The following is an 11,277-nucleotide window of genomic DNA, read 5'->3' on the forward strand; positions in this document are numbered from 1 at the left end:
ACTGCCTCCCGCCTGCCCCTGCCCACTGCCCAACATTGGGATCCTCGACATCCCCTCGGATGGTTTGTTGTTGGTTTGTTGAGAAGGGGGTGGGAGATGAAAAACAAGAACAAGCTAAGTGCATCCATCTTTTCTATAAAAGTTTATTTTGTCATTTTTTTAATAAGAAGTGGCCGAGTGGGGAGAGGGGGGCTTGCAATTATGCAGAGGTAAAGCAGAGTATGTACATAAATAATTTAAACACATGCACTTCATTTCTGACCATGACGAGTGGGTCATCTCTCCCAAGATTTTTCCAAAGGAACTAAGTAGGTTCCAGGTAACAGGACACACACACGCACACACACACACAATATATATATATATACATATATACCACACACGTGCACGCACACACATATGTACAGCTCAAGTTTTGTGTTTGTGCATTCCAGCTGGTGGAGATTGATACAGTGAAGGATCACGCCCCTCTAAGGTGGCCCAGCACCCTCAGGGTGAAGCAGAACGTGGATGGGTAACTACAGGGAGTGGACACACACCCAGATTCCCCCACCCCTGTCTCATTGGCTCCTAGCCTTGACTCTGTGGTTCTCATCTCAAAAATTAAAGTGTGTCTTTGGGGGTCTGCAGCCGTAATCGCCTGGCGGACAAGCCCACTGTCTCTGGCTCCCAGGTGGAGCTCCGGGGTCAGAAAGGGCATGGTTTGGGAGGCTTGAGCTCCCCGCTCCCGGTTACATCTGGCTGACTCTCTCCTTCAGGGCCAGGACCTCTCTCTCGATCTCCTGGGGCAGGTCAGCATTGACCTGCTCCTCCAGGTACTTCTGGATCTCCTCCACCTCCTTCTCCCAGAATGCCTTGGGGATGCCGAAGAGCTCCTTCAGGTTGACGTTGTCCAGGCCTTCCAGGTTCAAGGCGCCCTCTGCGGGGATGTAGCCAATGGCGGTGGCCTGGGCAACATCCTCCCCTTTGATGCGGTTGAACATCCATTCCAGGACCCTGGAGTTCTCCCCAAAGCCCGGCCAGAGGAACCGGCCCTTCTGGTCTTTGCGGAACCAGTTGACGTGGAAGATCTTGGGCAGCCTGGCAGCCGGACGCTCCGCCATGCTGAGCCAGTGTGCCAGGTATTTGCCAAAGTTGTAGCCAAAGAAGGGTCTCATGGCAAAGGGGTCGTGCATGATGACCTTGCCTGTGAGAGAGGGGTGCCACAAGTGGTCAGGGGTGCCCTCCATGGACAAGACTGGCCCCATGATCACGGAGATAGATCAGCATCCACCAGCGGGGGTGCACTCACACACACATGCGCACACAACCCCCTTCTTTGCCGTCTTGACCTTGACCTACCTTTGTGTTCGGCAGCGGCAGTGGCCTCTGACCTCATGGCTGCCCCCACAAACACCCCGTGGCGCCAGTTGAATGCTTCGTAGACCAGAGGGACACCTAGAGCAAGGAGAGACAGGGGCGTTTCTCAAAGGCTTTTGTTCACAGGAACCAGTGGGCTGGCAGTGTCCCCTCAGGAAGGGCTAGGGCCCCACCCACCAGCACCTTTCCCATTCAGCTAAGGGCGCAGTGCAGAGCTGAATGGCAGGCCATCACTAAGTACCGATCACGTCCCCAAGGCCGCATGGAGGTCATAAAGTCAGATGGGGCTACCAGAACGCAAGGGCTCAGGAAGGTTTGTGGGGGCCAGGAGGGTTGGCCCAATGTTTGGGCTGGCCCACGGCCCTGGGTGTTCAGAAAGAACATGCTGTGGGGGATCTGACAAGGTCGCAGAGGCCCTGGAGCACCCCAAGTGCCCAGGAAGAAAGGCCTGGCCATGGGTCGCTGGGCAAAGACTAGCCGTTGCCAGCCCCGAGGCACACACAAGGTCATGGGGAGTAGCAAAGAGACTGGCAGCGAGTGGTTTCAATTCATTTGTGGGGAAGGAAGAGGGGTCGGGGGGCCTCCTGCAGCCACCAGGCCCAAGAGAAGGGGAGCCTCACCAGAAGGTCTTCGGCCCCCAAAGATGATGCCGGAGATGGGGACGCCTTCTGGGGCCTCCCAGGCAGGGTCAATGATAGGACACTGGCCAGCAGGGGTGCAGAATCGCGAGTTGGGGTGCGCACAGGGTTCCCCTACAGTACAAGAGAGTGAGAGGCTGTTGAGCACTGGGCTCTGGAGCTGGCCAGGGGCGCCAAGTCCTCTTTGGTGGGGGGGGGGGGGGCTCACCGTTCTCCGGACTCCACTTTTTGTTCTTCCAGGAGGTGAGGGTGATGCCAGGGGCCAGGGGCTCATCCAGGCCTTCCCAGTAGACACCCCCGTCGCTAGTCTCGGCCACGTTGGTGAAGATGGTGTTCTGCTGGATGGTCCGGATGGCATTGGGGTTCGTCTTCACAGACGTTCCCGGAGCGACGCCGAAAAAGCCATTTTCTGGGTTGATGGCCCTTAGGTTACCTGGAGACGGTTAGACCCAGGGGGCCACGTGAGGCGCAAGGAGAGTCGAGGCTTGCTCTCTGCCATGTGTGGGTGCCCGCCGCACTCTCAGCTCTGACTCTCCTCCGCCCTAGAATGTTCTCCAGTCTGTTTCCACCTACGCGTTTTGTTAAACTGTGAGGCATTTACTACTCTCTCATCTCATCGGGTTCCCGCCAGTCCTACTGTAACAAATTTATGTACGTAAGCGAACGGCGGCATATGGCCCCGCTTCCATCCAGATGCTGCGCTGACTCTGAGACTGTTGACAGACTATATATTTCCAAGGTGATGCACAGTCTGACATAACTCAATTGGAAAACGCAAATACTTTGGGTGTAGGAGACTGGGGCATGTTCTGAAGGTCAAAGTTCACCCCAGGTCCAATTTTTGCCCACTGGTAAGAAACCCAGTACTGGTTCATCGTGACCCCACAAGACAGAGGAGAGCTGTCTTCTAGGGCTTCCAAGACTCAACTTTTCATGGGAGCAGTCTGGCTTGTCTTTGAGGAGCAGCTGGTGGGCTTAACAGGGCGGCCTTTCAGATGGAAGCTGAGCTCTTCACCAAGGGGCCTCTGGGGCTCTTTTTGCCCATGGGCACTCACTCACCCACTTACACTCACACTCACTTGCTCACTCATCCGCTCACTCACGACCACTGAGTGGAGTCCAGCTCATGGCGATCCTGTCGGACAGGCTGGAATGGCCCCTGTGGGTTTCTACGATTGTTAACTCCTTTCAGGACTCGAACGCCTCACCTTTCTCTCTGGGAGCAGCTCGTTTTGGGGAATTTCCAACTCTATAGTTAATCGAGTCCTTTTGCATAATAAAAATAATAATAATTACCTTGCTCGTCAAATTTCATCCAGGCAATGTCGTCCCCAACACACTCCACCTTCCACCCGGGGAGCGTGGGGTTCATCATGGCCAGGTTGGTCTTCCCACAGGCGCTGGGAAAGGCTGCTGCCAGGTACTTTTTCTCGCCCTCGGGGTTGGTGATGCCCAGGATCTGTGGAAGGTGCACTCTTTCTCAGCAAGAGCTTGGCTCGCTCTTCCCTGCATGGCTGGGACTTCTGTCTCGGAATGCAACTAGCCCAAATCCAAACCATCAAGTTCATTTCCACTTCGCTCGGAAGCCCTCTAAAGGTAACTTCTCCAGGCTACCTTTTTGAAAATTATTTAATGTTTTAAACTGTAAGGCATATTGTGGATCTTTCCCCGTATCTATAGCTATGGGTCTCCTTCTTTCTCATGTGGACTGTGTAGGAGTCCATGCATGAATGGAGTTTTCATCGTGTCGCTAATGAAAGTCTCCCACTGGTGAACAAAGAAAGAAGGACAGAAAGGGTGTCCTTCTCCGGGTGTCAGTACCCCATCATATTGACTAGGGTGCGCCTTCCAAAGGGGCTCTATTAGTCCCATTGTTTGGGGGGCTCCCCAAGAGTGGAGTGTACAAGTAGATTGCCATAGACGAATTTTCCAATCTTTCCTTGAACCTGCACTCGGGCGGTGGAGGGGGCACGGTGGGAGCTGCGTGGGCATGGCTCAGGTTCCCTGCGCCCTTACCAGCATGTGCTCTGCCAGCCAGCCTTCCTCCTTGGCCAGGCGGCTGGCCATCCTCAGAGCAAAGCATTTCTTCCCTAGGAGCGAGTTCCCGCCATAGCCACTGCCGAAGGAGATGATCTCTCTACGGTCAGGCAGGTGGGCGATGAGTGTCAGCTCGGGGTTGCAGGCCCAGTTGTTGACTAAAGGCCCTGGAAGGAGGACATATCCCCCATCAGCGTGACACGTCCCCGCTCCGGTCTCCCGGAGGGACCCCCTGCGGGATCCCTTTAACTTTGGGTTTCTGACACCGCTTGCTTACTTTTCAGTGGCAGGGGACAGCCGACAGAGTGAAGGCACTTCACGAACTCCCCACTGCCCAGCGCCTCCAGGACCGGGGTGCCCATGCGGGTCATGATCCGCATGCTGGCCACCACGTAGGGCGAGTCTGACAGCTCGATGCCGATCTTGGACAGAGGTGAGCCCAGCGGCCCCATGCTGAAGGGGATGACGTACATGGTGCGACCTGGGGGCCAGGACAGTGGGGACTGGTAAGATGGGGTGGGGGGGTTCTGCTTACAACATCCCGCCCTGTCTACTGCCATCCCCTGAATACCAACAAGTCCACTGGAAAGTGGTAGCATCCAGGAGACAGGTACAACGGGCCCCACCAAGCAAGCACCTCTTTTTTTTTTTTTCACCAAGCACTTACGAGGCCATGCTTTCCACGTTCATAGAAGACCCCGGGCAGAGCCAGAGCAGAGGCTGCCTTTGAACACAATGCCGATTTCTCACATGGAACGTAAAGAGACCGGTGTCCCCACCACTGTTTCGAGTGACCAGAAACCAGTGGTCCTTGATTAACCCTGACTCACGGCAAGCCCCTGGAAGTCAGAGCAGAACTGTGCTCCCTGGCATGGCTGGTAGCTGGCGTCTTGGAAGGAGGTGACCAGAGGACCGTTGAGGATAGCAAAGGTGAGCTGAGACACGGACCACTCACCTTTCATGCACCCTGGGAACCTGGAGTTGAAGGCTTTCTCAAAGTCCTCCTCGGACATCCAGCGGCCTAGTTGGCTCAGGCCAGTGGTGGGGATGGGCACCGCGTCCCTTTGCTCTTGGGTGATGATGACCGTCTTGCTTTCTATCCGGGCCACGTCCCTGGGGTCAGTGAGAGCCAGCCAGCTGCAAACACCAAAAAAAAAAAAACAAAAACAAACCCCACACACCTGAGTTAGGAACAGAGGGGAAAGGGCCGCCCATCCAGATTGTACCTGGACCCAGGACTCCATCCACTGAGCATCCGTTAGGAAAGGATCAGCCCTAGGCCTGCTTTTCTTCGTAGCACTGAAGATGCCCAGTAGACCAGTCAGGACACAGGCCAGGAGAGCCATTGACTAGGCCAGGAGCTAGACTCAGAGGACAAAGACTGCCTTCCTTTCAATGCGATCGGCCATCCACCCAGCTGTCAAAGAGCTTCTGTTTCACTTCATCTTGACTTTTTTCCCGTGCCTGCTTGGGATCCCCACACCCCAGACCAGACCAGCTTCACTCAATAATCAGGGCTCTGTCTTCTGGAGAGAAGACACATCGGGAAGTCTGGGTGGAGGTTCTTTTATTTTGTTGCTAACAGTTTTCCTGCACCTGCCATCTCATGCCTGGCTGGGGCTGCTCTGCAGAGGCCCGGAAAAGTCAAGTTCACACGAGGCTGCCCGTTGCAGGAAGTCCCCCCAAGAATCTACCGCCCCCTACATCCCGGGTCTTCAGTCAACTCTCACCCAGCCCCGAGGGGATGGCTGGAGGGGATGGCAGGAGCCCATGGGCAGGCCCTGAGGGCAGCGGAGGTCCACTCACCAGTTGTCATACTTCTTGAGCCTCTTGATGATGCCCTGCTCCTCCATGCTGTCCAGAAGCTGCCGGTTCTCCTGTTCAGACCCATCACAGATGTGGATGTGCTCCGGCTGACACAGCGTGACACTGTCCTCCACAAACGCCCTCACCGCCGGGGGCAGGCTGTCCAGGGTGCCGTGGATGACTCTGGCCGAGACGTCGAGGCCGTTTAGAAGCTGAGGAGGCATTTCTGCAGAGGGGTGCTGGCGGGGTGGGTGGTCCAGGTCTCCTGGAACAGAAAACACTGGCTCAACAGGACAGCGGTGGGCCTGCCCGCTGCTCTCACCTGACAGGCCTCCATCAGGCCCCCAGAGGAGGAAGAGGGGAAACACGAAAATGAAAAGGTTCAACTTACTTTTCTTCCCTTGGGGCGATCCCAAGTCCCTTCCAGGCTCTTCCCGTGGTCAGTGTATGTTCCCACGGGGAGGTGTGTCTGGGAGCAGATTCTCTGGGCCTTAAATACCGTCAGAGCGGGCAGGCCCTGGCCCTAGGCTGTGGCCAGGGAGGCTCGCCTCTGACGTCAGGGGGCCGATCTTTGGAGCCCAGCCATGGTGAATTATGTTTCGATCCGCTGATCGTAACAAACCCCGGGAGATAATCACTGGACAGGTCAAAAATGCTGGTGACCTCTGGACCCTGGACCGGCCTACGTAGGAAGTCCTTACACAACTTCAGATTGACTAAACTTTGACCTAGTGCGTTGCTGATGCAAAACACTGCGCCCTTTCCCCCTGGGAGGCAGGTGGGGTCCAGGGCGCGGGCCGGCGCTGCCCCTCCCAGGCTCCCTGGGCCACTGGTCATACACTGTGTGCTGACGACGGCTACTGGTTGGCAAAACACCTCCAGGGCGGGCAAGGTGTCACCCACAGCCAGAGGCTCACACAGAGGCAGCTCCCTTCCTGAGACAGGGCAGCACAGGGTGCTGGGCAAAGGCTGCAGCCCTGGGCCCCACGGGCGACTACTCATTCCACAGAGGGTGCCCCCCAGCCCCCAAACACAAGCCCCGTGAGCCCAGGGCACGTGCCTCGTCGCCTGTCACTGGACCCACACAGCTCTAGGCACAGAACAGCCCAGCCAGCAGGTGCCGGACGCAAGCTGTATTTAAGTTGACTCATGAAACCCTTCCTGTTGCCTGAGGTGGAGGCTACAGACGGGCCCACGGACAGTTAAGGAAATGGAGGCAGGAGGAAATGGGACCACTCCCTGGCTGGTAGACGGCACCCAGGGGATTTGAACTCAGGCCAGCTGGGCTCTGAGCTCCCCCACCAGACTGGCCCTCATGAGCTGCCACTGGCACCTACCCAGTCCTGGAACCAAGTGTTCTCTGGCGGTGCTCCTGAGGTGAACTAGAAGTTCCACGCCTCCCTGGTCAGTCAGAGGCTCTGGGGAGGGGCACGGGGGGTGGGTGTGCTAGGTTACATGTGGGTAGTGGGGCCTTTGGCACAGTTGGGGGAGAATCTGCTTTGTAAGCCACCAGACCTTGGTCCGATTTAATGAGCTATGGCATCCGCTGCTCGCTGGAGTTGAGGGAGCACTGGGTGAGAAGTCAGGGGCGGATCTGGCCCAGGAACCCATGGCCAGTTGGCTGTCTGGGTGCGGGGGTCTGCTGTGAGGTCAGGTGGGGACCTGCCCTCCTTCCCCCGGGGGGTTGGGCCAGCTGAGAGCCCCCATGGCGCGGTGCTGGTGCAAGGTGCTGTGGATGTCAGAAAGGGGGCCTGGTGGTGCTCCGGGCTAAGCACAAGGACTCTAACCAGAAGGTGGGAGGTTCAAACCCAGCAGCTGCTACTCAGGAGAAAGGGGCTGTCTGCACCCTCCTGTAGAGGGGTTCTGCCCTAACCCAGGGGCTCTCCGGGCGTCAGGGTCGACTCCACAGCCCTGGGCTTGGGAATGGCCGGTAGCACCTCCGACCAGGAGTGGGGAGGGCTTTGCCGGGCTCGCAGCATCTCCCACTCTATGCCACTTCCTCAGACTGCTCCGACCACCTGCGCTCCTTGGGAATACAATACAGGAAGTGGCGCTTGGAATGGAATTCCTTCCCATGGGAGAAGCAAAGCAGCACGATCTAGTTGCTGTGAAGTGGACTCTGGCCCTGAGGGCTAGTGTGTCAGAGGACGGCGCTCCAGAGGGTTTTCTTTCCTTCCCAATCCCAATCCTAATCTTATCGTTTCCTTTCCCCTTCCTGCCTATATCCTATCTTAGCCTCGTTTATCCTACCCTAAATTTAATCCTAATCCTACCCTTCCTTTCCTACCCTACCTAACCTATCTTACCTAACCTATCTTACCTATCCTGTCTTACCTAGCCTATCCTATCTTACATAGCCTATCCTATCTTACCTAGCCTATCCTGTCTTACCTAGCCTATCCTACTTACCTAGCCTATCCTATTTTACCTATCCTATCTTACCTAGCCTATCCTGTCTTACCTAGCCTAGCCTATCTTACCTAGCCTAGCCTATCTTATCTAGCCTAGCCTATCTTACCTAGCCTATCCTATCTTACCTATCCTATCTTACCTATCCTGTCTTACCTAGCCTATCCTGTCTTACCTATTCTATCCTATCCTACCTATCACATCCAACCCTTTCTGTTCCTTTACTTTGTTTTGTGGGTGTGGCGGAGAATAGACTTCGCAGTAAATGCATCAACTTCACACTTCCTGCCTGATCCAGACACCTAGACTGCATGGAGTCAGGCAGTCTTCCCACCCTCCTTTCCTGAGGTGCTCCACCCCCACATAAACTCACTGCCCTCTAAACCGAACCCCCCAAGCTCACTGCTGCGGAGTCCATTCAGACTCAGTGACCCTACAGGGCAGGGTAGAACTGCTTCTGGGGGTTCCTGGGACTGTCATCCTGACAGGAGTAAAAAGCCTCCTCTTTCTCTCAAGGCAGGTCCAGTGGTTTCAAACTATTGACCTTGCGGTGAGTAGCTCAAGCATAATCACTAAGCTCCAGGGTTCCCGCTGCCCTTTCAGGTCTCAATCTAATCGCTCAGAGTCACTGGTGTCATTGTGATGCCGCAGAGACAGAGCTTACCAGAACACAGTGCTCGAGCAAAGCCACATGCTTTGCTGGGGAAGCTCGCCTAGTGGCTTGGAAGACGTCTGGTCAAAATGCTCCTTAGAGGCGAGGATGGCCAGACTTGGTCTCCCATACTTTGGACAAGTTGTTGGGAGAGACTGGTCCCTGGAGAAGGACGTCATGCTTGGTAAAGTCGAGGGGCGGTGACAACGTGGAAGGCCCTGGGCGAGCTGGGTGGACACGGGAGGCGGCCCCTGTGGGCTCCAGCAAAAGCACCACTGTGGGGCCCGAACAGGACGGGAGGTGCTTTCTTCTGTTGCGCGTTGAGTCACTAAGATCGGAACCGATGACACCTCAAGACAATGGCCCTGTCTTGTTTGAGGGCCTGTAGTGGTGTAGCGGCCACACAATACAAGGGCAGCTGTTCAAACCCACGGCCACTCCAAAGGAGAGAGATGAGGCTGTCTACTCCCGTAAAGATTTATCGTGGGAAACCCACGAGGGCAGTTCCGCCCCATGCTACAGCGCCACTACGCGTCACCATCGAGTTGACGGCAGCCACTGTGGTTTGGGTGACGGTATTGTCTCAAGAAGAAATCCGGGGGGTTAAAGATGATCTCAGGGCAATAGTTCCAGGGTCCATGAGAATTTGAAATTCCCCCTGTATGGTTAGGATTCTGCGGTAGGCTCGGTGATCAAAGGGGTTTGGACCGGTAGTGGGCCATCATCCAGTGTCCACAGTTTTTCAAAGGTGGAGTTGCATTAACCGGGCCTTTCTTCCAAGGCCCCTCTGCAGTGAACTGCGCACCTTTCATCTGGCCACTGGGCATCATGCAGGACTCCACTGCCCATTTGGGTCTTCGGGATTCCTCATCAGTGGGGCCATCAGCCGGTATGTAAGTATCCTTCAAATCCAGTACAGGCCACCTGCTGAGGGGCACTTTCTTGACCACGGACACCAGTTAACTCAACCATTCCAAGAACCAGGAAGATGCGCATGCCCATGCCCACCTGTGTGATTCCGTGCTTCACATGGCCGTGACCGCATTTTGCTGATAACACATTGGGCATGTTGATTCCTGAAAAGAGACTCTGTCAGGTGGGAGGCCAGAACTTATCTGAGACATGGAATGTTATCCTTCAAGCCAAGGTGTTTATGTGCCAGGTCTCCAGGGGATGGTCAGGTGAAACAGAAGCCACAGAGAGTCCCCTTGGCCAGATGGCCAGTCAGCCACCAGGTGGCCCATACCCTTGGCACAGACCCGCGGTGTCCTCTGAAGCAACTGCCCACTGCTGTAAACTGACCACAAAGAACAGAGCTCCCTGGGGGGACCGCACCATAGTGGTGAGCCAGGGAGAGGAGGATGCAGGCAGCAGCTCAGGATGGCCCTGGGCCCCACTTTCCATGTCCGGGAGTCCCAGGGACTTGCTGAGGAGCGTTCAGCTGGGTCTGGGCCGAGCAGGGCATGCATCTTACCCCCGGGCCACCTGGCAGCAGGGTGGTAGCAAGCCATTGAGATTGAGCATCTACCATACGTCTCCACCGTACATCTCCACCCGAGAACTGAAACTCCAAGCTGGCCTCCAGCAGGGGAAGCCCCTGGGGCCCAACCTACCCCCTGTGGACTTGCTGGGTGGACACAGGGTGGCAGGTCAAGGGGGTGTAGTGTCAGCTCACACGGCCAGCTGCTTCCATCATCCTGTGACCACCTCGCTTTTCAGGAGCTCCTGGGGCATGTGTCTTCTTAGTGCAAAGACAGCTGTCCTTTTACCAACAGCGTTCACTCTCACACAGTCTGGAGAAGGCTGGAAAACAGCGGTTCAAACCTCAAGGCCACTCCTTCCAGAGGTTCCTGCATGCACTTGGGTGGTTATTGAGTGGATGACCTGTCTCCCCCCTCCAGTGCCTGACCAGGAGGAGGCCCAATGGTGGAGTGGGTTCAGCACTGGGCTGCGAACCACAAGTCAGCGGTTTGAAACCACGAGGGGCTCCAAGGGGTGAAAGATGAGGCTTTCTCGTTCTTTAAAGAGTTACGGTCCTGGAAACCCCCAGGGGCGGTTCTACCCCATCCCATAGTGTTGCCATGAGTCGGGATCGGCTCGATGGCAGTGCCTTTGATGCCTGATCACACTCCTGTTTCCCTATCGGAGTGATGGAGTGGGTCCCACTGCTGGCCTGTGGTCAGAAGCCCCAGGATAACCCACTGCACAGACAGGTCCCGAATCCACTTGATAATAGTGAGTTGGGTTTGTTCTATGGTGGCTCCTGGGAAGCTCGCCTTCCTCCAACATCGGAACCCCAGGTTCAAGTCCCAATGCACCTCTTACACGTCACGGCCACCACCCCTCTGTCCGTGGAGTCGGTGTGTGGCTGCAACC

At 56.0% G+C, this 11,277-nt stretch overlaps 1 protein-coding gene across 1 annotated transcript; it reads right to left on the reverse strand.

The window, feature by feature from the left end:
* Positions 1-731: 731 nt before the first annotated feature.
* Positions 732-6,064, reverse strand: PCK1 (phosphoenolpyruvate carboxykinase 1). The gene is made up of 9 exons (XM_075527732.1): positions 5,841-6,064; positions 4,990-5,171; positions 4,312-4,515; positions 4,014-4,201; positions 3,294-3,456; positions 2,206-2,430; positions 1,980-2,111; positions 1,342-1,437; positions 732-1,186 (listed from the first exon to the last, which is right to left on the reverse strand). Exons 1-9 carry the CDS (start codon positions 6,062-6,064, stop codon positions 732-734), a joined length of 1,869 nt encoding a protein of 622 aa, XP_075383847.1.
* Positions 6,065-11,277: the final 5,213 nt, after the last annotated feature.

The sequence above is a fragment of the Tenrec ecaudatus genome, chromosome 12, assembly GCF_050624435.1.
Source record: "Tenrec ecaudatus isolate mTenEca1 chromosome 12, mTenEca1.hap1, whole genome shotgun sequence".
In the NCBI taxonomy this organism is placed as follows: Eukaryota; Metazoa; Chordata; class Mammalia; order Afrosoricida; family Tenrecidae; genus Tenrec; species Tenrec ecaudatus.

Excerpts from the sequence above, each read along its gene's own strand:
- PCK1 (XM_075527732.1), bottom strand. The coding sequence starts at position 6,064 with ATGCCTCCTCAGCTTCTAAACGGCCTCGACGTCTCGGCCAGAGTCATC. Across the intron at positions 4,202-4,311 it reads CTGTCCCCTGCCACTGAAAA|GGCCTTTAGTCAACAACTGG; the intron begins GTAAGCAAGCGG and ends TCCTCCTTCCAG. Across the intron at positions 1,438-1,979 it reads TGGGGGCCGAAGACCTTCTG|GTGTCCCTCTGGTCTACGAA; the intron begins GTGAGGCTCCCC and ends TCCTTGCTCTAG.